At 40.5% G+C, this 27,668-nt stretch overlaps 1 protein-coding gene across 1 annotated transcript in view; it reads left to right on the top strand.

Annotated features, from left to right (window-relative positions):
• OGFRL1 (opioid growth factor receptor like 1) overlaps nucleotides 1-27,668 on the top strand; it is an 86,654-nt gene that overhangs the window by 746 nt on the left and 58,240 nt on the right. The window contains exon 2 of the mRNA XM_065681436.1: nucleotides 8,826-8,959. Coding sequence (XP_065537508.1) covers nucleotides 8,929-8,959 — 31 coding nt within the window. The 5' untranslated portion in view covers nucleotides 8,826-8,928. The remainder of the gene's footprint in view (nucleotides 1-8,825; nucleotides 8,960-27,668) is intronic.

Here is a 27,668-nt window from a genome sequence, read left to right on the forward strand (position 1 = left end):
GTGCAGTTTGAGAAGTGCCTTGGACGGATCTGTACCGAATGCTCAGTTTTCCAGCGTTAGTTTTAGCATGTCTTGAGCTAGTTACCTGAAATTTGGATTTCAGAAATGTTTAGAAGTGAAAAGCTCTATCTCTGGGCTGACTGGCTGATTAAAATAATGATTAATGTGTTCATAATTAATTCTGTTACAGTCTCCCTCCTCCAGATTTACATCCAGGCAGCTCAATTGCATATCAAAAGCCTCTTCTCATTTTCATGTAGTAAATTATTAGACTTTCAAACTGTTCTTGCTCCTTTTCTTTTCCCTTCACTCACGCCCTGAACAGCTGAAATGAAATTTTGGGGGGAGAACGAAGAGTGTCTCCATGGATGTGATTAAACACAAGTAATAAAGACAGCTTAGTGATAGGAAAGTCAGGAACGTAAATAGCCACTATTTTCTCTCAAAGGTTAATTAGTTATGATCTTCATATCTGCACATGTAAGTGTAGGATGGTAGAATTTTAAGGTGGAAGTGGCACAGCAGCTTTGGAAGGTACTGTTACGCACTGCCCCAACTTAAGAAGAATATCTCTTTAAAATGTGTTGACATTTAATTGACCTTTGAAAGTTCATTCTGTTAATCATACTCAAAGCGCTAAAGCTATGGTTGACTGATCTGGTGTTCGTACATTCAGCCGTGCTCGGCATATAAATTCTGCAGCATAATTGCTACTTATTGAGCAAGAGTTTCTTTTCTTCTCTGAAAATGAGAAAGTTTTGCTTCGCCTCCGGCTGTGTGCTAGGGGTAGAGTTGTGAATCCAAATGCTTTCCTGCCATCAGTTGTTGTCGTGGGTGTGGCCTCCAGCCAGGCAAGAAATTCCTTTTCTGAAACTGTTTTTCTCCTTCCTGAGGCCGCACATAGGGCAAGGTAACCTTGGAGGTTACTTCTGTGACTGCTGTGAGTCAAAACGCAATGGCTCACTTTTCCTTTTAAGCTGTTCTAAACTTCAGCTCTTAGGATGGAGAAGGCTGAGTTTAAATAGGTTGGTTGCTAAAGATAACACCCTCCAAGATCTCCCCTTCATTCTAACTTAATATGTTAAAATGTGCACTACCTGGTTTATGGCTTTGTTGTAACCAAAACTCCTATAGGTACTGAGAATGGAAGCATTATGTACAAGGTTGCTATTGAAAGACCTGGATAAAGATTAATTTCTCCTATGTTCACTTTCTGAAGGATAGGTTGCCCGGTGAGCCTTCATATTGGCTCACCACAATATTTTTTGTGTGTTGAGACCTCCTGTGTCATATGTTGAATTTATAAGTCTGTCTGTTTCCTCATGAGAAGTGAGGGAAATACTGTATGTTAAATGCACTATCTATGAATCCTAATGGATCGTTAGCTCTTTGCTGTTACCATTGAAAACAAATTAATAGTGCTTACACTTAACTATAAATCTACTTATAAAGTTAGAGCCCTGGCAGTGCTGCTGTACTTTTCTAAGCTGTGTTACCAATGCTGCTTTTGTAGCTGGAATACGCTTCCCTGAATGTGAAGTCAGATGTGATGTTCAAGCTGTACTTGCAGCCACGTAACTGCCCTGCCACTCTGTAGGGTTTGGAGCTGTTAAACCCTGTGACAGAGGGTGTCATCTGAGGCAGCGTTTTCATCAGGGCCATGTCCAGCACCACGCAAGTGCTTTGAATACTGAAGAGAGATCCTGTGGTTGAGTTCTGTTTATTTTGGTACAATAGATACAAGTGCTGCACGTGATTCATTTCACTGTATCTTTAGAAAGCTGAGTGAAGGCAAACACTGCAACAGCATGTCTGTACTCTCTGTACGGTTGACAGAAGGAGGAGGCAAAAATCCAAGGTATCTTAAGGGCTGGAGTGTGCAGATGCCTGACCTGCAGCTGCTCTTACGCCAAGTAGCCCAGAGTTGGCACCTACTCTGTGTGACATGCAAGGAAGGGCCATTTAAGATGTCCCACAGCCACCTCAGAGGACCACGAGCTGAGTGCTTTAGTGGCCATGCAGGTCAGCTTTTATAGAGGCGTAGGTGTTGGCGCTAGCTGGGTGAAGGTGTCGATCCATTGATATTATTTGCAGTTGCCAACACCGTCCTGGAATGAGATGCCTGAGCAGGGTCCCTCCCATTTTCCAAAGGCTATTCTTCAGGTCATAGTGCTGATTTGGAGGAGTGATTTGAACATGTTGCTTTCCTGGGTGAACCAAGATCCTGGACTGAACCTCTCCTGTTCAGATTCCTGAGCCAAAGCATGGATAACATTGCCGCAGGGGCACAGGTATCCAGCTAGAGTATTAAAGCCAAGTTTTGGCTGAGATAGACCGAGGAGGCATTTAAACCTGAAAGCTTCTTTGTCCTAGTGTGTGTATGTACGAAAAGGTATCTGGTGCAGCTGGTCCATTCCGAAACTCATGGTTTTATTGTTGCTGTAAAGGACAGATCTGGAAGTTGCACTTTGAAAAGCATGTTCCTGCGTTTCAGCGGTTGAGGAGTGACAGGGCAAGCGGCATCTGAGAATTGTGTGAGGTTTGAACGCGCAGCACTGGTTCAAGCAGTGTTAAAACGGCTTCAGTGTTGGTACGTGTACCTGCTGGCTGAAAGGTGTGTGCTTGCAGGGTAGCTGGAGCTGAGCATGGGTGTTTAAAGTTTTATTCATATCTGAAACTCTATCAGGCACTTAAACCCTTGAGGGTTAAGAGGGAGAGTCTTATGAAGGTGGTGGTTGATGTTCCCTGTGTCTGCATTCCTAGATTACTCTGAGGAGTATAATGTGAAGTCATTCACTGAAGATTATGGCATTGCATGAAAAGAATGTAACATCGGGCAATAAATTAACAGACACAGGAAAAGCTTATTTTCAAGTCTGGTTTGTTAATCCAACTGTATGCATATGTAAACCTTTGCACCAAAAACCTGTACTGCATAAATGTACCTTTTATAATAACATGTACTTTTTATAATAACATATTCTACCGCAGCAAGTAGATTTTGCAAAGAAAAGTTCTCCCTTCACTTTTAAATTCAGGTGTGTAGAAAATAAGCTTTACATTATTCTCTAAGACTACTTTCTGCCTGTATATTCCACACTGAATAAAGCAGGATAGTGTCATGGTCAGTGTCATAGGTCTGACACTGACCGTAGGTTGTGGTCAGTGTTAGTCCCACAGATGCCTTTCTTCTGTAATCATTTGAAATTTAAAAGAAGTAGGAGTTGGAGTGCAAATGTAGACAGGTTTAACTGTATTTTAACTCGCTGGTCAAGGTGAGCCCAAGCCATCCTAATGTGACGTGCTTGACATAATCCCAAGGGGATTAGTTATTAATACATTTGAAAAATAAAGTCAGGTCTTGCTTCAGTGTTTTCCTTTAATGACAGATGTTCTAAATTAAAGCCTTTGTGACACGTTGATTATAAACTTCCATGAATCTAAGCAACTGAGAGCAGTTCTTTGAGTTGTCAAGATATGTTCTAATAGCTCTAGGTTTTAGCTGACTACAAAAGCTATATTTATCCACTGGGGATTTTCTTTGCTAATAAACATCAGAAAAGTGTTTTTGGTTAGGAAGCAGTGTCATGCGTGTCCTCCTGTCCTCTTTTCTGTTCTTTTTATGTAACTTCTGGGCAATTATTTCTGCTGATTGGGAGCAAAATGCAGTTAAACCACTTGTTGGCATCTGTAGAAGGCTGTGTATGGGTAGCACTTAGGATAACTCTTTGTAACTTATACTGGAAAATTTTGGGGTGAAGCTGAGGAAGAGGGATAATTCTAATTTCCAAATACCTGAAGCTAACAGTAGGGTTTCTTCTCTGTACCCTGTTCCAGCCTGTCTCGGGTCTCTTGCGTGTGGTCTTGTTTTAGCCATTACAAACTGGGGCTCACTCTACCTTTTCCTCTTGCAGGACTTTCTAGTGTTTGTGCCCTTTGGCATGTCAGTACTGATTTATGTCTAGTAGTTTCTTGAGCAGTTTGGTGCTTCCACAGTGGCTTAGCTAGAACATTTGTGCTGGTAAGCCCTCTTCCCTTCCATAGGTGGACAATCTAATGCTTTTTCCTCTCTTCTGAATTTTCTCTTACTTGGTTGGTATTTTTTCCATATGCATGTTAGTGTCCTGTAGCTTCTGCTTCTAGAAGGCTGAGAGGATGGACCTTTTCATGCTGATGAGAATACAGGTTAAGAGAAATTTCAAAGTGTAACATTAACAGGATTCAGGTTCATGGCCCTGTCAGTATGATGTCAGCATTTTGTCTGATAGGTCAGAGTATTTAATTACAAACTCTGGGAACAAGCAAGTGTTTAACTGCCTGGAGGCTGATGGTCGTACACAGGGAAAGGGGAGGCTGTTGGAAATAAAAGAAGAAGGGGAACTGAACAGGTGTATTGCTCTGGTCTGCATGTGAGCGAAGGTTAATGCATTGGCTGCACGTGAAATAGTTTTGTTAAGATGTTGCTTTTACGTTTTACTTGGGCAGTGCTATGAATAAACAAGTGTTTTCTAAGTTACTTTAGTGCATGGTAGTGTTAAAAAAAGTTGCTTTTTGCAGGCTTTTAGTGTATGTATTGCTTAACATAGTATCCAAAAGTTCTCTTGCATGTAGCGCTTATTTCTGGTAACATTCAAGTACCTTTGAGAAGGGAGTAATCAATGTGCCGCCCATATACAGGTAAAAATGTGTAAGCTGAAGCCTTGCAGACTCTTCTGCAGCATCTGGGGCTTGTGCAGTTCACTATGGAGCACACTAAGTAAAACTAATCTTGTGGTCACAGGCTGTGTTTGTTTTGATCTGTTGGAGATGAAGAACAAACACAGTGATTGTGCTAATTATTCTGACAGTCTGTATGACCCAGTTGTGTGTTTGGGTGGTGTACAAGGGAAGGAGTGATGGGAAGAGAAAAAGGAAGAGGGTACGAGGGAGTTCGTATGGGTGCTCTGTCCTGGCTGTGGGCAAACGGAACTGATTCCTGCTTCAATTACCTGACCCTGAAATCAGAAATAGCAGGGTAAGCTCATACCATCTGAGATGTAGGTCACTGGACCAATGTGAATATCAGAGTTTGTCTCTGCTTTTCTCCAAGAGTACAGCGAAGTATGAAATACATTCCCCAGAGATGTGATTTAGGAGCAGATTACATGTCCTGAATAAAGGACATAATGGGAGTTAGGCGGCAGTTTGCAAGACACAGAATGAAAGCATCCTAGAAATTCTCAGAGGATATTGGGGCAGAGTTTTGTGTTTGAGGATGGTTCTCATCAGCCCAAACATATGTTCACTCCTGTTTGCAGGAATCTCAGATATGGACCACCTGCTGCCTGTACGTGCTGCCTGTAGCGTGCACCCTGGGCCAGAGCTTGTTCTCACTGCAGTTGCATTTCACCTTCCTTCTGAATATGAACCATGAGGCTGAATAAACTGTGTGCTATGGGTAGTTTGTTCATGCTGTTAAATCAGATTGCTTGGGGAAGTTGTGGATGTGCTGTTCCTGGAAGTGCTCAAGATTGGAGGGGAGGGGGAATGAGATGATCTGTAATGTCCCTTCCAACCAAAACCATTCTACGATTCTATGAAATGTTCTTTGCTAAGTTTGCGATCTGGTATGGTATGCTGTCTCGGGTAGTGCTTCTCACAGATAGCTGTGAGAATGAGTTGTTGCCACTGGGGACTGCTTTCTTGTCAAATATACACCATTCTTATGTTGACTCAGTGTATTGTCTTTGTACATAGCTGAAATAGAAAACCACCAACTGTAGTGTTCTGCATTGGGAACTGACACAGTAATGCAGTTACGCACACCTTCAGGCTGGTCACCTGCTTCACCCCACGATGGAACAGCAACCAGCACTCACTTGGCTCTGCCGATGGCAGAGTATTGCTCTGAACCGTTGGGGCATCACCCATTTCTGCCAGCTGATAGTAGAGCCTATTGCATCTTCCTTTCCGGCCACTGTTTTAGGTTTGTGGGCTTCACAGTGATGCCCTCAAGACAGTGAAATGTAGAGTAATAAACAACACAGTACCATTCACTGATTCTGTAGCAGTGTAAATAGTGCTGATATCCCTCCTTAGTCTTAACTTGTTGCTGGAGCTGGTTGATTGACAGAAAAGATTTGGTTATCAACAGCATTCTCATTTCACGTAATCCCATACAGAACTGTTTCAGGTACCTTCAAAAGGTGTCAGAAGTGCAAATCGATAAATACAGTATTTTGAGTATACACATTTCAGTTTATAAGCACTACTTACTGCATTTCTTCTGCTTTTGTTGTGTATAATAACTGAGATTTCAGAACTGTCACATCTGTGTTCTTCTACAGGTTCATTTACTTCAGTTCCATTTACTGTGTTCTTCCCATGTTCTTTTCTTCTTAAGCATTATTTCTCATTTTCTTTGGTTTTCTCCTACTGATCTGGTTCTGTCTTGTGTGTCTGTCCATCCACCTGCAAGGGGGTTCGATATGTCTTTCTTCCTCCAGAACTACTGCGTGAATAAATTCCTTCTCCATCTTAAAGGCTTAGCTAGGAGGACTCTGGGTATTCTGCTTTTCTGAAGTGATTCTCAACCTCAGTTTTATCGTATGATTGGTTTGGGTTGTGTAACCTGTATGTTTCTTAAGATAATCCAGTATCTGAAGAGGGCCTATAGGGATGCTGGGGAGGGACTCTTCATCAGGGACTGCAGTGACAGGACAAGGGGTAACGGGTTAAAACTTAAAGAGGGGAAGTTTAGATTGGATATAAGGAGGAAATTCTTTCCTGTTAGGGTGGTGAGGCACTGGAATGGGTTACCCAGGGAGGTTGTGAATGCTCCATCCCTGGCAGTGTTCAAGGCCAGGTTGGATAAAGCCCTGGGTGGTATGATTTAGTGGTATGGAGATGTCCCTGCCCATGGCAGGGGGGTTGGAACTAGACGGTCCTTTCCAACCCCAACCATTCTATGATTCTATAATAAATAGGTGAAGTCGTTATGCCTATCTCTGATGGGAAATTTAACTACTTCAGTATAGGTTCTGAATACTTCTGCTGCCTTATCAGTTAACCTTTACCTCCTCTAATGGAGAGACAGCTGCATTCAGGAGTAATATGTCACTTTAAACACATTCTAAGTTTTAAATGACTATACCAGAAAAGGACACGGTTTAAATAATGGCTGTTAAAAGCTATCTGACTACTTGCAGACAGTCCTCATAATGAGAATTATGTGATCTGAACTACTGAACTTCTGGAATTACAATAACTTCTGTTCATGTGTGTTGGAGGTGTTGGTCGATGAGAAAATGAACATGAGCCGGCTTCAGTGTGCGCTCGCAGCCCAGAAAGCCAACCGTATCCTGGGCTGCATCAAGAGGAGCGTGACCAGCAAGGTGAAGGAGGTGATCCTGCCCCGCTACTCTGCTCTCGTGAGACCTCACCTGGAGTATTGTGTGCAGTTCTGGTGTCCTCAACATATAAAGGACATGGAACTGTTGGAACAAGTCCAGAGGAGGGCCACGAGGATGATCAGGGGACTGGAGCACCTCCCATATGAAGATAGGCTGAGGAAGTTGGGGCTGTTCAGCCTGGAGAAGAGAAGGCTGCGTGGAGACCTCATAGCAGCCTTCCAGTATCTGAAGTGGGGCTATAGGGATGCTGGGGATGGGCTGTTCCTTAGGGACTGTAGTGATAGGACAAGGGGTAACAGGCTAAAACTTAAACAGGGGAAGTTTAGATTGGATATAAGGAAGAAGTTCTTTCCTGTTAGGGTGGTGAGGCACTGGAATGGGTTGCCCAAGGAAGCTGTGAATGCTCCATCCCTGATGGTGTTCAGGGCGAGGTTGGGCAGAGCCTTGGGTGGGATGGTTTAGTGTGAGGTGTCCCTGTCCATGGCAGGGGGGTTGGAACTTGATGATCTTAAGGTCCTTCCCAACCCTAACTATTCTATGATTCTGTGATACAGATTCCTGGAAATCTGAGGAGTGGTCTCTCATGGCTGAAGAATGCAGTTCTTCCTGGAGGTGTGGGTGTCTTGTATGAAGGAGATCAGTAGGATCAGCTGGTATCCAAGACATAAGTTCTTGTTTTTTTGCCAAATGTATTTCTGCTGAGGTACACTGTAGTATTTGTTCACCTAGACGGATTAAAATCTGATGAAAATCCCCAATGATTAGACACTAGGTAGGGACTCTTGGGAAAAGGCTCATGTTGTTCATACTTTTAACCAGTAGTTTTGACATCTCGTTCCCAAATGTTTGGATGTTCTGCATCTCATTTGGTACATAATTTCAGCTGCTTGTCTGCAACTGCCTGCTTAGTGCAGGGACACTTGCTTTAGGCATTTTATAATGAGTTCAAATGCAGTTGGGAGAATCGGATTCATTGGCAACAGTTGGAGATACTCATGCTGTATCATAACAGCTGTGAACTTGAGTTCACATAAGTAATGTGTGCTTAATCTTCCTATGTTGTCAGTGGCGGGAAGAAGAGGAATAATTTTGCCATATTTAATGATGATCTTAAGGCTCTTGACAAGCAAATTTGAAAATGTATTCTGCAAAGAAAGTTAGCAAACAATTGCCATGAGTTACGTTTTGGGATTTTTTTGGGTGTTTTTTTCCAAGTTCTGTGCAGCTCTGAATTAGCGTTTTTATCTGTTGGTGTTCCAGTGTTGTTCTAATGATTAAAACCTAATTTACTTGTCTGAGTTTGCATATCCCCTCATCTGTATGGGAGGTGATGGGAAATGGAGAATTCTAGCAGCACTTGGAAAATTGGGTTTAGATGCTTGGTTTTTTGATTGTGTTTATTTATTTATTTATTTATTTTCCCTCTCTCACCAGTAACCCATTCATCTGGCTTGGAAAAGAGTGAGAGAAAACCAACTGATTTATTTTTAACTGAACACTGCTTAGGCTCTACCAGTTTGCCCTTTTCTCCTCTTACATGGATGGTAAATTCATGAAGACACTGAAAAGTAAGAATGTCCCTTTTGTCTTACCTGTATTTGTTCAAAACTTTATCAAGATCAGCATGTATAAAGAGCCCTGTTGATTGATGTTTGAGTCTTGGACGCTTTCTGCCTAAACACCTCTATGAGAATACTGTACAAATTAATAAAACAGAGCAGTAAAGATAACTGATTGCATTCTCTTCCCTAACAGTCCATACTGTGTGATAAAATGCCTCACAGTTTTAGATTGACCTTGCCTTGACTTTCATACAGATATAATCTGTTTGATGTCTTTTAAAAGCAGAAAGGAAGCCATACATGGAGTGGACTTGCACCTTATTGCTGACATTATGTCCTTCATCTGAATAATTTGAAGGAGTAGGACATTATAGTCTCCCTACTTTTTCCACCTTTAAGTTGTAGATATAAGGCTGCTACATTTAAAATGGAAGGCTAATCCGTTTCATGATTAAGTGTAATCAAGATGAAAACTTTCCGTTCTGCAGTTTGCATCTAAGGTTTTTTTTGTTGCCCCCCCCTTTTTTTTTCTTCTTTTTTTTCTTTAACAGTCCATATATTTATATGTGTATTTATTTATATATATATAGTCTTGCAAGGTGACTATTTGTGTTTTTCTTGGCTGGCTTGCGATAAACAGGATGGAACTTGCCAGAAGAGGAGCTCTTTTCTGTTTTTTTTCAAGAGTATTGTCATAGGAAATAACATTTTCTTACTCTTCTGTCCTCCAGTAGACCTCATGCAGGGGTGTTAGTCCCTCCTTGTATTGGCAACCCTGTGAAGTTGGGCACCTTACTGAGAGTTTCATAGCTTGTCATGGTGTAGGTCTCCTAAGGAGAGAGCGAATGGATCCTGTGGGTCTGGCATGGTATATAAATGCCAAGTGCGAGGAATTCCTGGAATGTAGAGTTGTGCAGCACTGATAAAGTTTGCTTTGTTTCCTTAGTGACTTGACCCATTGAGAAAATGTGGTTCCCTAGGAAATTTTAATAGCTCAAAGTTGGTATTGAATAAAGGGAAAGGCCCCAGCATAATTCAGCTTGTTTACACCTGCTGCCTGAAAGATTAATTTTGTTAACCTTACTATAGAAAATATAGCCTTGAGTTTTGAAACTGATTTATAGAGATCCTTCACACTTATCAGTGTAAGTAAATACGCCACAGGCTGCTGCATTCTACAGTCTTTTCATAACCTACTCTGTTTACAGTGCGGTACTTTCATTTGGGGGCAAGAAGTTTCAAGGAAAAACACCTTCTAATTAGAGTGATATAATCGCTCTGCTTGCCTGCTGCGGTTTCATATGACTTCAGAAAAATAGTTGAGTGATTAATCTTTAATTTTCCCCATCATTAACTTAATAAGGAAATGGGAGGTAGAATGGAAAACAAACAGCAGAACTGTACAACCGAGACATTATTATGCCAGATCTTTTTGGCTTTTTCATTTGGTGAGAAATGCCGTGCTGCCAACTATGTGAAGCGTAGGAGCAACTGGTTAGCTTGGGTAACTTGTAGAAATCCTCTAACAGGTTTGAACTTTATTGAAGCCTTTGCAGAGCTTGCTACGCAACTTCCTCCCTCTACCCCATAGTCCCCTGTACTGTTTTGGTGGGGTTTTTGGTGGGTTTTTTCCACAGTTTTATTTGGAAGTAAATGTCGCATAAACTAACTTCTGATACAGTTCCCTCACACCCGCTTTTCTGTGGGGATTGAAGCCATCCCAGACACTGTAGTGAAAAACCCTTAGAAAGGGTTTGGTTCTATTTTCGTGCTGTTGCTGTCTTTGGTCACTGTGCTGATAAGGGAGCTCAGTTGTGGAGTAGTGCAGTTTGTGTTGTGCGCTACTCTAGTGACAGGATTGCTCTTGTCTCTTGGAGAACAAAACATGCAACAGTGGCAACAAATTGCTCTTTTCATGCAACTTCATTTTAATTCTTACCAGATGTAAAATAGGCAACATAATTCTGGAATTGGAATACTTGAACAGAAAATACACCTGGCTGTTTGCCAGTGTTCCTTTCGGAAGTTGTACTTGATTTCATTTGAAAATGCTTATGAAAACCATCCCCTGTGTATCTGTGGGTAGCAACACAGCAACAGAGAAGTTGTAGTGATCTTAACTAACCTGCTTGGAGGCCTCTGCATGTTAATAATATAAAGTAAACAGCTGAGGAATGTGTATTGCTGTTGACAGTGAGCGACTGTAAACATCCTCGACTGGAAGCTGTGAAGCAGCAGATGGGGCTTTCAGTCGGATGTTTGCAGCTGCCAACTGCCACAGACGTCAAGAAATGTTTGACACCTAAAACATAGTTGTCTCTTTAAAACTTCTATTCTATTTGGTTTATCACAGACACATGAATTTACGCCAGACTTTTGTACGTACTGCTTAATCTCTTTTGTGATGTCTGTGTCTGGATATCTAGAAGTCATCCAATCTCCGGTAGGAAAAAGAACAAAAATGGAGTCAATAAGGGTATATTTGTAACTGCAGACTCAGTTCAGAGTTTTCAGAGTTGGGTTTCTTTGCAGCTCACTTGGCTGTACAGGTTGCTTGGCTTCATTTCTAGACTCCACTACAAAGTTTTTACAGGATTATTTCACGTGTTTAACGTCTCTGCAATGGTTCATTTAGAACTTGAAATCCTAAGCCTCGTAGGAAGCAGTCACTTAACAGAAGTTTGGAAACTAGAAACGCACCAGTTAGAACAATTGTGTGTGTGTGGGGGGGAAAGTACAAAAAAACTTAAAAATTTCCTGAAAGAGGCCCAACTCTGCAAAATTATAGGGAAATGAGGGAGATTTCATGTGGCTGGCTTCACCTCTGACGTATCACAGCATCCCAGCTGTTTGAGGTTCAGTGATCCTTCCCCTTCTCCTTTTACTTTCACTCTCCTTCCCTCCTCCCTTTCAAAAAGAAAAAATAGAATATGTAAAAAAGGAGGAAGCACTGAAAGCTGATTCATGCTTTTCTAGAAGTCATTTGAGGCAATTTTAAGAGTCCAGTCCTGCCAACTAATTTTACGTATGGTGGACCCCTGTGCTTAAATCTGACCCCAGGACACAGAGAACAGTTCATGCAATGGGGAGGGTATTTAACGATGGTTGCTATCATACCAGAAAAAGAGCAGTGAGGTTGTAGCACATAGCTGATTTGGGTTGATACTGAAAGCGCTAGTGTATTCACTCGAGAGAGAAGGTAACGCATCTTGTTGGTATGTAAGTTAAATATTTATGCCTTTGGTAAAGTGAGTTTTGTTGTCGACTTGTTTTTTCTTGTCATCAGTATCCTTGCTTCTCAACTATGTATACATGTGCATATAAAAGTGTGAGGGGACATAATCTAAACATTAATCTGTTCCCTAACATTTCATATCAGATACAGACTCTTTGGAGTTTCTGACTTTTTTTTTTCTTTTTTTTTTTTTTTTTTTTAAGGAGCTAATGACCTTGCCAGCTGTTACTGACATGAAAGTAGCTAAAGCAGCATCTGCCATGTCAAGAAAGCATGCGCTATATTTGGGGAAACTTCATGAATCAATGCTTATCAAGTGTATTTCGGTGTAGATTTGTATACTTGCCATAAACTCAGATTATATTGTATTTCAGTAGCGCTAGAAGGCTTCTGTTAGGATTAGCACTGTACGTCATCTTGCACGCTTCACTGTCCGTAGTAAGGTACGAGCTCTCCCAACAAGGGGTTACAGTCTAATTCAAGACCAGTGGCATCAAAGCAGAATCCACATGATGTGGGTAGTGGACGATTGGAAAAAGTGAGAGGAAAACCAGGGGGGCAGAGGGATGAGTTTAGGAATAACTGTCTGTGTGCATGTAGGTGGCTTTGAGCTGTTTGCTTGATTGAAATGGAGGTAAATGGAAGCCGTATAATCTTAGGCAGTTATTTGTCTGGCTATAAATATCCTGAAAGATGATAGTTTGTTTGGATGGTACATGGATTTGAAATCAGGACAGACACTGATGAAGCTGTGGTTTTAGACTGATCTTTTTTTCTCAGTACATCAGAGGGAGCAGTTGAAATGGTCAGAGATTTCTAAAAGCCTTTTCTTGCAAATCTAGGAAACTGAAAAGCTTGTAGTGAACTTGGAAGAAGAAGAGTCAGGGCCAGGTTGGATGAAGCCTTGGGTGGGATGGTTTAGTGTGAGGTGTCCCTGCCCATGGCAGGGGGGTTAGAACTAGATGATCTTGAGGTCCTTTCCAGCCCTAACTATTCTATGATTCTATGATTTGACTTAAAAGTGTTGCAAACTTGGCAATGTCCTAACCAAGTTCAGGGCCAAGGTAGATTTTAGACGTAGGACTCTACATTCATTGTAGAAGTAGTTGAATTTTCCATGAGTATTTATGGCAAAAGATAAATGGGAATTGGTGACAACTGTCAGGTTATATTTGTGAATGATAGAGATAAGTGTTACTGTTAGAGATAAATGATAAGTGTAAGTTGTAGGACAGTAATGGAGAGAGTTGTAGTTCAACAAGTTACAAGTTTTTAGGTGAATGTTTCTGCAACCTTTCTGGGCTCAAAAATGGTTTTATTGGCAACCCAGAAAACTTCATGAGTGACCTTGATTGGATGCACTTGAGAAACACCATCTAGGCAGAGGATTCTTGACATAATCTCGTCTGGAAAGCTTCACTGTATATTTGAAGGAGAGGATTGAGCAGTAGAAGAGGACTTGCATAGGTGGAGTATTTAATATCAAAAGCATTAAGTACCTCCTGTGAAGATTTACATATTGATAATATTTGTACTTTGGCAGGAAATTCTTTCAATACCCATTCTATTACTCTTCTTCCTGAATTACGTACCGTCTGAAAGTTCAGCGTGTTTCCTCTTTAAAAATGTAGTAGTATGCTGGGACTGTTTTCTTCAGCCTCTAATCTCCCTGTGTGCACATGAGGAATTTTCTTCCAGAAAAACAGCTTCAGACACATAACCTGCTCTTCTGCCAGCTACCTCTTTAAACTTTCTAGGGCTAAACTTCAGAAGAATGTTAAAGCAGTAGTCCTTAAATTGTGTCTGTGGTGGAAGCTGGATGTTAGCTCTATGTTACCCTAAATGCTGGTGTATGTTGTCTTACCTGGTACTTGCTGAGGTCACTGTCTGATTTGGAAGGCAGGGTCTTGCTTTCAGGCCCTGGCTTCCAGATTTGGGTAGGTCAAGTCAAGCTTTCTTCACCCGTCTACTAAATCAGAGCATGTATGATTCCTGCTTCCGTTCCTGGCCCTATTTGAAAAGGAAGAGCAGCTCTTGTCTGAGAGGTCCTAGTTTTGACTCTGCAGAAGTTGTGTCTGCTGGCCAGGAAGGAGGAAGGGAAAAGGGGAAAGTCAACCAGTGCTACTTAACCCATGCATGCTGTTTATGGAAATCATTTATAAAATGACAGGGCAGCTGTTGGAAAAGGCACAATCCATCTGCCTACATATGCACTTGTTATGAAGAGAATACAGTTGATGATGTGAATGGAAGGCTTTCAGTACCAAGCTGCTGTTCCTACTCAAGCCACACTCAAAGCCATAAATTGTTCAGATATGTGCTTTAACTCTTTGCTTGAAAAGTGTCAGTGTCATAGCTATGCTTTTTGGGGAGTTTTCTTTGTTAATGATATGTGAAATAGGTGTTACACAATGTGCTTATTTTGTTTAAAAACACAGTAAAAGAAGGTGAACTAACCCTGTAGCTCTGTAACAAATCTGAATGGGAAAGGATGATTATTTTAAATTGAATTGGGCATAAATGTTTTTCCCTTTAAGCAGTAATTTATAGACCAAGATGCATGAAATTACTCTTTTTTTTTTTTTTTTTTTTTTGTACTGAGATATACCGACTTTTCTGTTTTGTTTTTTTTCCTTAAAGCTTCCAACAGTTATTATGAAACAAATAAACGAACAAAGGATATGAGAAGGAAGCCACGTGCCATGCAGTGACATAGTGTTTTTCCAGATGATGGCTTGAGGCATCTTTTTAGCTGTGGATGTAAGTGTAGCTGCTTTTACTTAACAATACTTCTCTTGATTTAATATGGATAGCCAGCATTTTGCTCCGATTCAGACTTCCTGTCATTGGCACTTGATTTTTTCTTGTGAGTAAATTGGATACGTTTTCAGTAGCTTTGTCTTGTGTTGCTGAAGATTTTTTTGTTTTCCTCCCTCCCTTCACTTGTATGTCCTTTGATTAAATACATGCCTCTTTTGAAAATGCAGAGCACAGAAAATTAACTCTTCCTAAGCAGGGCAAGAATATCAGTGCTCAGAGGGCTCTTCTGGCCATCCAGGTGTATTTCAGTCAATAGTTGGTCTTTCAGTGTCTGCCTAGAAGAGCTCTGTGATGTTGTGTCCTCTTCATTACACTCCTTTGTTTTTATTCTTGTGTAAGGGTAAATGATTTGCATTTATCTCTCCAGGATGCTGTGCAGAGACTTCCTGCCTCTGCTTTCACCAGATCACTCATCTCTTTGCCTTCCCCCGACTCACCTTTATTCACTAGATGCAACTTAAACTGCTTGCTTTTGTCTTCAAGGCTATCACAGTTTATACATCAATAAACTACATCCAGTTGTCTTGTAATGTTATTCTCCATTACTGGCTCAAACTTTTTCTCTCTTTTTCAAACTTCTCATACTTCATTGCTTGATTTCAGAAATAAAAGGCAAATCAGTCAACAACCTTTCTGTCTACTTTGTCATAATAAAAGCTTTGGGAAGAGTTTGTGCACTTTCCCAAAGGCCATAGGCTGTTAAGAGATCTTCTTACAATAATGTTTATAGTACTCTTTTGTTCCTTTGCCGTCATCACCTTCTGTATACTTTGAGAGTAGGATTAATATTTTCTTACTGCAGTGTTGACTTAGCAGAGTTGATAGCTGCATTTCTGATGTGTGTGCTCCTGTTTCTGCGGAAACTGTCATATTTATCCTGTGCAGAATGGCAAAAACATTTCCAAAACAATCCTCCAAAAAAGTTTTCACCATTCTGGATAGTAATAATTATATCCTTTAAGTTCCTGTATATATAATTATATATGTATATACTCTTGAAACTAATTCTGTAAAGAAATTCTATTATATGAGGCTGATACACTCTACCTTGTATTTGTGTGTGTGCATACATATGTGTATACACACACACGTGCATACATGAATCAGGGAAGAAGAAGAAAGAGGCAAAGGAGGCTGGGCAAATGGCTTGGTTATTTCCACCCATTGCCTAGATGTGCACACTGAGCAGTAAACCAGGCTTGCAATCTAGAATTTTTCAATAGAATTAGTTTCAAGCACCCTAGCTGTGTTTTATTTATGACATTGTTCCATGAATATTCTTGAATATTACTGGTTTAGAAAAAAAAAATTAAAGCAGCTGTTTACATTAAGAACAAATGCTGGTGTTCCTTTAGAGCAAGGATCTTCTTAGTGTGTCAGCAGTTTAATGTGTGGAGGCTAGAATGAGCTGTGAAGTTCGTCTATTTTGATTGTTGAAAGCTGTGTAACCTTAAAGTTTTTCCACATATCTGATGTGATTATAGTGTTCATAGCTGTGATTAATTCTAAAGCTATAAATGGTTGTCATCAACATCCTGAGATGTTTTCAAAACATACAGAGGGGAGTTTAACAGCTTAAACTAAACAGTGGTTGAAATAATGGAAAGCCTATGTGAGACACAACAGTACTTACTATCTCCTTGAAACTCTACCTGCTATGGAGGGGGTTTGGTCTTTTGTATGAATAGTGATGTCCCTTGAGACACTCCAGCTAGTAACTGAAGGTTCTATGTAACATATGGTAAGCAATGAAGGGAAGGAAACTAGCTTAGGTCTTGGACTTGCAGGGCAAGACCCAACTATGAGCAGTGGGGAAGATAGTATAAAACAACACTGTAATGGCTCTTCAGGGTTGGCACAATGTCCTGTCTGCAGCCTTCTCCAGTTCTTCTCCAAGAAGTCTGCATCCACAGCAGTGTATTCACAAATACTTCAAAGACAAAGGCTGAAATGGCTGTCTGTATTCTGCAGAGCTTGTTAGATGAGGTCCAGGTCTGTGTCCCTGCAGATGTACAGCTCTGCTCAAAGGTGACCCTGGAAGAGGTATAGCAGCCATTTGGCAGGTCACATAAATACGTTGTCTGTGAATCAGCTAAGTACCTCAGAAATGGTTACTTGCTTTTCTTCTGAGCAATTAAACTTCTCACAAAGAAACAAATAGGAATTGACATTCTAAAAGTATGGTGTTTTCTTGAGGTGGAAAAAAACACTAGAAATGTGATTTCTCTATTCCACAGTGGGTTTGTGTGGTTGCCATTACCTTAGAATACTCTGTGAGGATTTAACTGTGCATGAAAGTTGGTAGGAAATACCTCTAAAAAGTATTCATATCGCTGAACTAACCACAGCTGTGCTGTTGTTAAAACAGTCCAGCTCAGACATATTTAGACTTAGATTAATGAAGAAGAAGAGGTTCTTTTACAGGGCAATTTATATGATTTATTTTAGATATGTATTTAGGAATGGGATGACTTATCCCCAGTTGTCCTGCTTATTTGTCTCCGTTATCTTCAAAGACGATGTAGGATAACTAGCTCATCTGTGGGTATCTTGGCTTACAGAAGTCTGTATGTGGTCAGATGAATACAGTCTTTTCCTCTCAAAGGGGGAAATTCAAAAGGTAGAAAGCTTTTGAACAGCACAAGGTGAAAGATGAAATATGAACAGAAAAAGCAGAACACTTTGGAATGGCTTACAAAAATATTACTAGTTGTGGAAGAATCCACAATCAAGGGGGTTAGATAAAATGTCCGAGAATAGAGGTGGAAATGGCTCTTAAAAATACTCTTTCCCTTCTTCCTGCTGCTAGAAATCTCTAAATAGATGGCTGTCAGCTTTTATTCCATTAATATAAATTAGCAGATAAGGAAGTAATGTATAAAAAGAAAATTACATGGATGGAGGGAGGGCAGCTGGACAGACAGGGGAAGAAAGGTATTTTTACTAGAAACAAAAGTAATGTTGGTGCTTTGTGGCCAGGTAGAAATCAAAGTCATAGAGCAGTGCCGAAAGACAAAAATACTCACTAGATTTGTCAGGTACATGCTTAAAAAGCTAGATTTTAGTCAGATACAAATGTTGATGGCATTCTTTCCACTTTAGCAAGCCAGGAGGGTGTTTAGCAGCAGCTGTTAAAATACAGCATAACTTAGAAGATGCCAGTAACTTGCATCAAGGAATTAGAGGAGTAATGAGAGTAATTCCTTGGACTGCTAATCTAAAATGGGAGTGCTCCAGATTACAGGTATAAACTAAACTGTAACAGGCTTTAACTGGGTGAATGAGTATATGACTGCTTATAGTCTGACAGCTTGACATGGCTTGAACAGAAGTACTGAAATAGGACTTTGACCAAAGTAGGTAACTGGAGTAAATCATACTGGGAAGTGGACCTCATTGATTCTGTAATCTTTTTATTTTGTTTCATGTTACATCAGGCACATTAGTGCCTCATTGGAAAAGCCTCATACAAACACTAGTCTTTATGATGTATTTCAGGATATTGGATTTGGTAATGCAAATATCCCGATGGAAAAGAATCGAAATAGTAAAAAGTCTAGGTATGATGTATCAGAGGGATTAAAAATTGGTGAACAGATTTAAAACTATACTTATCAATGAAGATTTGTTGTTGAGTGGTGTGTTTCCCTGGGGTGGAGGGAGGTTGGCATTATTCTTCTCTTGATTTTTTTTTGTTGTTGTAGGTTTATCTAGAGGAAGCCAGAGGTATTCCTTTTAGCTTACAAGTGAATTAAATGTTGGAGAGGTACAACAAAGATGTGAACAGGTCATACAGCAGTGTACTTGTATCTCTTAGGAAGCAAGTTGGTACTGTTTCTCTTGAATGAAACCAAAATATAAGTATTTATATGCATTTAGAAACCAGAAATGTAGGGTCTACTTACACCTGATCTTTCTGTTTGTGAAAAATGCTTTGTAGGTGTGTGCTCAGTCATGGGTTGAAGGAATCACAAGAATATCTGCTTTTAAAAGGCAAAAGAAAGAATTATATGGAATGCTGTACCTCCAGGATGAATTCATATTATAACAGTGAGGAGCTAGAAGATGACACTGTGTAAGCCTGTGTGGTATTTTGTGCTTTTCTTTAGCAGTATGTGCTTCAAGTATAGTTGGACCATGGTGATGACTCAGTGCATAGCTTCTGTGTTGGAAAAGTGAAGGCAAGGTTGTTGGCCTGTTGCAAGATAGTGGGCAGTGTTAGAGGATAAGGGATAGAGGGAGGCATGAAGAAGGAATGTCTTGCTCAGCAAAAAAAAAAAAAAAAAAAAAAAAAGAAACAAAAAGGAAAATGAGAAGAAGCAAGCTAGTAAAGTTGAAAATGTGGAATGGACAAACATGTGAGAAACTGTACCAAAATGGAGCTGCAGATAATGCTTTTGAAATACTTTGATTTTTTTTTTCACTCTGGGTTTTGAGTCAAGCAGTTGAGCGTGGCTCTGTCAGGCAAAATATGTCAGTAGTGTACCTCTGACACATCAGATCAAAGCATTCCTGCATGCCCCGGTGAAAGGGTGGAAGCAGGGCACTGACCGGCCCTCTGTGGAGTTAAAGGGGGACTTGGGGGGAACAGGACCAACAATACAAGGGATCAGCCTTTAACTAAGGGTATCCTAGAAGACTGTAACTTTGATTTTTAGTGAGAGAGGCTGGATGCTTTAATGTCTTCTGAAAACTGGGCCTTTAGGATTTATCTCCATGCAATCAGCAAAGAATGCTGGTTTTGTCATAACAGGTAGTTGTGCTGGTTTGACTCCTAAAGAAATCTTCAGGGTCATTTTACAGCTTGTGTTGGATGGTAATTCTGGAAGGAGTACAACTTGGCTGTAAAAGGTAACATATTAAAAGTGTTGTTTGAGAGTTCAGAGAGTTCTCTGGTCCTGAAGTAGCTGAGCTATAGGTTACTTCTAGCACTTCAATACATCACCACTACAAGCTGAGGTTAATAGATCAAATTCCTAAGTCAGTCAGTCTCTGATTCATCTTTTAAGTGTTTTCCAGGTCTTCAAAGTAAGCCAAATTGTCTACAGCAACAAATGTTTCTACTTCTCCAAGCATACTGAACAAGTAAATAAGTCCAGCAAAATCCAAATGCAGTTTGGCAAGCCAGAGTACTGCTGGAAATACTTGCCAAAATTATCTTGGCAAAAGCTCTTCTCTGTTTTCAGTAGATGTGGAATGAAATCAGACAAGATCTCAGCTCTCTCTCCATGGGAACCTTGTGACTCTCTTAAATATTCCTGCTACTGGGTGGGTTGTGTGTAATGAGTATAGCTATAGAAGCACTGCATGCAGGATGGTTTCTTTGCAGTGTCCCTCGCCTATGAGCTGTGAGAACTGGGTTATAGCTACGTTAGCAGAATCATTCAGATGCTTGTTAAATAAATGGGAAAAGAGAACCATGTGTGCTTGCAAACGTTACAGTGAAGGGACAATACTTTATCCAGTGTTTGCAAGATAATAGTTGTTCTCTCCAAGTCTGGCCTTGGTGAAGGTCTGATTTCTCTAGACAGTAACAGTCAAGAGGACTTCTGGGTTAACAACCAGGAGATTAACGATCTCTTGGAAACAAATCCCACAAGATGGAAGTATCAAAGAATAACAGAAAAAAGTCTATGCTGATACCATCTACTGTATTTTTGTTTGTTTGTTTGGGTTTTTTTTTTCCAAATTTCAGGTGCTGGTAGTAGCATAAATACCGATTTGATGCTATTGTTTCAGTTTAGGCTGTTCACATTAGGTAAGCTTTTCAGGTACATCTGACAATTTAGAAAAATTGTTTATACACTTTTTTCAAACAGCAGGTAAAGAAAGAGAAATAGGTGATGGTAAGCAATAGCATTGGGGAAGGGGGATGAATAAATGGCAGTCTTGAGAGCAAGAAAACTACCATGGGATTTGAAAGCTGTCATAGGTCTTGTTTCTTTTCCTGTTTATTTTTCAGTTTTGTATTCCTGACCTAACAGAGTAGAATATTCAGAGTGTAGGAAGATGCTAGTGTGGCCAGTAATGTTGCCTAAAATGGATGTTTGAAGCAATTTAGATGCCAAAAATTAGACAGCATCTCCCTCTGGAGGTCTTTAAAGATATCTCTCTGCAGGGAACTTTGTACTTACTTTAGGAAGACTGCACCATTAAATTCCTAAACCTTGGAATTATCCTGGATACTCCAGTCACGTCTACCCCACCTGGAATGGTCAGTAAAACCACAATACATGTCAAACTGGACTGGTCACTGACCTAGTGGTAGAACTAACCTATTCTGTGTGAGTGGGTTTTATGTACCATGTAAAGAAAAGTTGTTTAAAGCAGTTCATGCAGGCAGGTTATATATAAGACTTTGGCAAAAAGGTTCTAGCCTTATCTTCTGGCAAGTGAGTAATAGATCTGGGAAAGGAATTACGTTTGGCTGCTTCTTTAGAGCATGGAACCCTAAAGAAATGAGTGCAAAGGCCAAGTCTCTTACATAGCACCAAAACCCCAATAATGAATAGCCTAAGACTATTTTACAAGTGATAGCTATTTTCTTGTCCAATGATGAAAGAATAAAGGGTATATTCTGTTGATGACTGATGAAAAACATTTACATTTTGTACTTCTGCACCAAGTTTCTGTGCATGCTGTCTCTTCATAGTCAATGAAAGTTTAGCTGGTAAAGGCACTGGGCCTGAATAGCAGCTTTCTGGCCACCTGCCTAAAGCTAGTGCCAATTGGGATATCCAAATCATTGCACAATCAAAATCTAAAAATTGCATCATATTAATGCATACAACCTGGGACCTGCAAGGTTTACAGCAGAGGCAGTGGGAAGTGAGGTGGAACTCCAGCATGTATAAACTGACACTGTATCTGTGTTGTGGTACCTGAACTACACCCAAAGTGTACACTGTAGGGTAAGTGGATTTTTTCTGTAGGCTTCTTTGACTGTAGGGGAAGTTTATGTGTCTTTATGTGGTTGAGGTGTCTTGTTGAGAGTTGAATCCTACCCTAAACATCTTTGTCTTACTCTTCTTGCAAATGTAAATTGCATGCCTGTTTAGATAAAACCTGTGTGAGAAGTTCTCAGAAAAATGAGGACTTCATCTGAGAATGTCAAAACAGCATGGGGTTTTTTTTACAGGTCCATGCACATTGTGGTGAAATGTTCACAGTGTTCGAAGAGAAGTTGGCATTTCATCCCCAGTGTAAGTCTTTTTTTCCCTTGAGTAAGTCTCTTAGGATTTAGTATGGCTTTTGCTCTTTTTGAAACTATGTTGTCCCTCCTGTCTGTTGTCTAATTCACATGGATGTTTTTCTCTAAATCTATGCAGAAGATATGGGAGCTCTGTAAAGTTACTAACACTGTTTGTCCTCTACCATCTGACAGCCTAAAGACAGGAAGCTAAAGAGTTTCAATTTCAAGGTGGATCAAGTGGAGCATACTGGAAACCTGTAAACAAGGAGTCTGATCTCCCCTCTTTTTTCTCTTTAAGTCTGCACCATAGCAACTATCTACACAGAAGGATTTCATGTCGTGTATGAGAAAATCTGTAGAGAAGCCTTGTTCTTCTGTTCATTTCTATCACAAAGATACGTTAGACGAACGTATCTGGTGCTGTCTTGGAAAGCTGGGTGTTTCGTTCCTGGGAGGAACTGATTGTAGATACCGGCTTTGTTAAAAGATCTTACTTTTCTGTTACACTTCCTTCCATGTCACTGTGCCGAGTTGGGAATCCAATTGTAAAAGAGCTGTGAGCTCACACTGGAAAATAACATCTAAGTTTTCTAATCTGAGCATTTCTCCTCCTCAGCAGGAAGATCTGCAGGTTTTCCACGTGTTAGTTAAATGGAATGAAATTGGCAGCTTTAGGAAAAGAACGTGTTTCAGTGCAGAGTTTGAATAATTAAAGTTAGGAATTGAACACATTTTTGCCTCAGGCATTTTGCAGTTGCTGCTTATGACAGCAGTGTTATTTCGGAACGATTTGGGTCTTTTGTCAGTATCGCTGATGTAAGAGTGGTTTAACCCTTATGTTGCCAAGTGGAGGTATGTTAAGGGGAAGAAAGGGCAACTGTTTTTCATTATGGCACAGACAAAAAGCTTAGAGCATAAACTAAAAGTATGGAAAGCATCTTCCTGGCAGTAGTGTCAGCTGGGCCTAGTTCTATGCCTGTCTACTACTTTTCTGTGGTTACACTTACGGGTGTTTTTCCCCTGCCAACTGACTGATGTTTGTAAAGACACTTGTGGTGGGCCTGATGTATGCCTACCTTGAGATGAATGTGGTCTGCCATGTAGACCGTAAATACTTACAAACGCAACTTCTCTTGACTCTCTGAGAGTAACCTTTCATTGTAGCTAAAATAGACTTAAAATGTTTCTAGGAAGGCTTTGGTTCTTTAACTCCCTCAGACTCCTGGCGTTTGCTGTCTGGTGTCTTGGGACATGGGTGACTGGACTCTGTCATATCATGGTCAGTGTTTCTCTTGCAGAGAAGTTTTCTAAACCAGTGGCAGACTACACTTTGCTAGATGTACTGAGCTACAAGACAGTGTTATACGCAGGCACGTGTTCTCCTTCATGAAAGCTGTAGAATAGCCAGATGCTCCAAACTGCATCTTGAGTGTCTGCTGGTTTAGGTACTGGTGAATTATCTTTGTTCCTAGAGATTTAGTAGCTCCTCATGAAACTTGTACGGTTCAACTTCTAATGTACGGATATGGCATTTTTGCTTTATAAGTAAGTAATTTTTAACTTTCTAAAGATGTTTCTGTGGCTGCAACAAATCTGGTCTGTCGTGTGAAGTATGTGAGTGGAAACAGCATGTGCTAAAATTGCATCATGAACTAAATCAGGGTTGTGACATACATCATATATTGAGAAATAGTTTGCATTGAATTTCAGTTGCTTACTGAAAAGGATGTTTGAAAGTATAAGTCCTCTAGCTTTCATTGTAAGTATAAATAGTCTCTCTGATTTGATTGCATTTTGCTCTATATTACTAATATTCTGCTTTAATTGCTGGATTTGATTTGCTGGAACCAGTTTTATCCTCTTAGGAGAGAACTATCAGCTGATGAGATGAAAGATTCTTGGAGCGGACCAAAAAAGTAACTAATGTACCTTGAATGCAGTAATACCTATACGCTAGGATATGTTTTTCTTCTGTGATTTGTGTCAGATCTCATTTTAAGTTTCCAGTCACTTTAAACTTAGTAAAATGTTTGCATCTTAGAAAAGAAGGTGTGTGCTTTCTAATCCAAACAAAGAAATTAGGATCATTGCAGTAAATTCTGCTGTAGAAATCTGTCAGCGCTCTACCTTCCTGAAGAATCTGAAGGCGCATGATGTAAAACTGAACATCATTCAATCTTCACTTCCATTTGTTTCTCATTTCAGAATGAAGTGTTTTAAAAATTAAAATCTGAACCTAACTTGATTTTCAATTTGCTCTTTGGTTCCTGTTTTAGCGTCTCTCAACATTACTGTTGTGTTGGCAGGAGGTGTCGTGTTGCTGGGCTCTCAAGAGCAAAGTTTCCTGGCACTGGCATGAACAGCACTGGGGCAGATTTTTTGTTATGAAGAGGGTGTATATGTTACCATGCTGCTTAAATTTGGTTTTTGACCTCTGCTGAAGTGGCTAATGGTGACGACACAATCTTTTCTCATACTGTTGTGCAGTAGCTTCAGTGCAGCTTGTGCAGCCTGCTGGAGCTTTGAGCTGTCAAATACCAGTCACTGCAACTTTGAAGAGAGAATAGGGTATTTCTAGCTATGAATATAAGTGAGGATAGGAGGGAAGGTAGACACCATGGCTTTTCCATCTCATCACAAGGCACTCTGATTATTTTGCATAGCCTCCTAAGAAAGAGCCTGTGTGTCACTTGCCATCAGCCCTCTCCTGCAATTTATGCTTAGTGCAGAAGGAATGGGGATGTTGCTGAACCCTGCCTAACACAGCAGTTCTTCAGATAAGACCCATAGAATTGCAGCACTGGTCAAAAATATCTACAGAAAGGAAGTACCGGAGCTGCTTACATCCCTTTCTTCTCCCTTTAATACTTGGCAGGCTTTCACTTAGCTTGGTCAGGAAGTTAATATGGGGTGGTAGCTGGAGAGGTCACTTGCATTGAGCAATCTGAAATACTAGCTGCCTGCTCTCATCTCTAGCCAGAAAGGGCACAGACAGAACTGTAGGCGGTTGCTTGATTATTATTTTTTTCTAATTATTTTTTTCCTGTGCTGCTTCTAAGATTTCCTGGTGTTGTAAGGCTTCAGAAAGAAAACGAAGCCTCTGCGCACTGTCTGATGGTTGAGTCTAGAAGGGGCTTCTTACAGGTTACTTTTTGTGAGAAGTAGCTTGTTAATTTTTGTAGCAGAAAGAAGCTCTGGAGGTGAGTGGCATCATTCCAGGTTAGCACAATGCTTCACAGCCCTGAGCAAGGCAACAGGATGCGATTTAGCAGCCTTGATGGGGGAGGAGGCATGGAAACTTTTTAAAATATTATTTCCATTGCCAGGCCATTTACATAGGAAAATTCTTATGCTGGAGCCTGTCTCTGCCCTTATCTTCTGCTGCTGACCCTCGAGTTTCTTCCTTCCTGCTTCTCAGATGGAGCTTGGATATCCACATTGCCTCTGACTGACACTTCTTTGCCTCCTGCTTCCTACCAGCTGTGTCTGCCATAGTCATCAGCGGGTTGTAGGGCTGGAAGTGAGGCAGAAACAAGAAGTGATGCGTTTTTTTCCTTATGTCTGCTCGTCTTGTCTTACCCCTTGACCATGTGATGTTACAAGTTATCAAACTTGTAGGCAAAATGCATGTCAAGAACAGCTTTCTGCTTCATTCCTGTGTTAGTAACTAAGAGATCAAAACCACTTCAATTACCAGATGGACAGGATTTTCCAAAAGTTACAGTTCTCATGAACTTTGTGGAGCTTAGTGTTTATATTTATATATCCTACTCTTGGATTATAGTTGTCTGTATTTATTTGTATGAGTATGGGGTACAGCGTGTACTATTTTGATGTACTATTTCTGATGATCACTGTATTGTTCCACTTCCTAAAATAAATAAAACAAAAATAGACTAATACTTAGCAGAATGCTAAGTGGTGAAAGGTTGATGATAATTAAATGAGGTTGTCAAAGTGCATGTATGAAGAATTACAGATGGTGCAGAACCTTTGTAAATACTTCAGCTACTCCTGCCTTTACACTGCCCAAACTTTGTGAAAATAACAACAAAAAAGTGTTCCTTTTTTGTATTTATTGCTTTATTTTATATTGGCATTTCTTGGGACCCTCGTTTGTACATGTATAATAAGTTAGGCAGCAAGAGGAGAGGTGGGGATGGGAATACAGAACTGTTGCTAAATTGGTACCTTTCAGTTCCTTTGTTCAGCATAAGATTTACTCTAACCACAGTAAAATAGATGTGGTTTTTAAAGACGCCACTGTATAAAATAACTGAAAATAAAGGATCAACGTTTCATGAGGAGGAAAGAAAAAGGGGAGGGGGCAGGAAAACCAAACCTGCTTCTTTTTCTTTTTTGCCCTCCCCCCCCCCCCTTTTTTTTCCTTTTTTCTTCAGGCTATTTTTGTTCCAAAGTATCCAAAACTCTCCTATCGGTGACATTGCTGTTTCTGTAAACACTGTCCATGGGCTGGCTCCGGGGCTCTCTTTGTTCAGAGTGTGAGTTGGGAGACTCCCTTCCAACGGAGGAAATTGGCCAATGTGTTAAGCTCTCACTGGAGATTGTTCACATCCACAGCAGCTATATCCTCTGCGGGAAAACACAGCCTGGATCTGTGCCACAGTGTGTCCGTGATGTTAATGAGTGGGAGAATCTGTGTGTTTGTTGCCTGCTTCAGCAGTAATCTGCTAATTCAGGGAAGGGGTGAGAAAACAAAGTGGATTTTGATGAAATTTAAATGTGTTAGTACATAGAGGGAACAGCTTTGTGTTGCATCGAGGGGAGGGAGGGGAGCTACTGAATTTACCTGAGATCTATGCATCAGGAAGAACCAGATCAAATGGGATCTGGATCCATGCCTTGTTTCAAATACATTGCCTTTGCCAAACAGAAACCTCAGCTGAATTTCTGTAGAACTGAAGCCCTGCTTGTTTTCATTCTGCAGCAACTGTTGTTTAATACAGATGAGCAACTTGATCTTCTTGGGTTGCTCACATACTGTAGTGATGAGCCTCACCGAAACACCAAGAAGTTTTAAGTTTACTGCCTATTTAGGAGAAAAGAAAGTACGTTCAGGTGAGTTTTGTTACTATCTGTATGTTCAAGTGGTGAGTTTAAATCCTTTTTCAGTTTCAGGGTTCCTGCTTCAATTAATACCCATTGCTGCTCTCTATTTATTTATTTATTGCGTAGCTGATTTGGCAGTCTGAGCCTAAAATGGGTTAAATTACAAGTTGGGAGTCATATGTTCAATGTGACTGCAGCATGCAGTGGTGCACTTCGGTTTCTGTGAGATCCCTGGTTTAGTTCTGGATTGCAATGGTTAGATGCCCTCGAGGAAGAGCATGGGGCAAGGCAGCACTGGTGGGGCTGGTAAGCCAGTAGCACCAGTTTGTTACTTAAACCTTTTTTTTTTTTTGTAAGTTTGAAGAGGAGAGGAGGAAAGAGGACTGTGAGCTTGAAAT

The sequence above is a fragment of the Lathamus discolor genome, chromosome 5 (assembly GCF_037157495.1).
Source record: "Lathamus discolor isolate bLatDis1 chromosome 5, bLatDis1.hap1, whole genome shotgun sequence".
Lineage (NCBI taxonomy): Eukaryota > Metazoa > Chordata > Aves > Psittaciformes > Psittacidae > Lathamus > Lathamus discolor.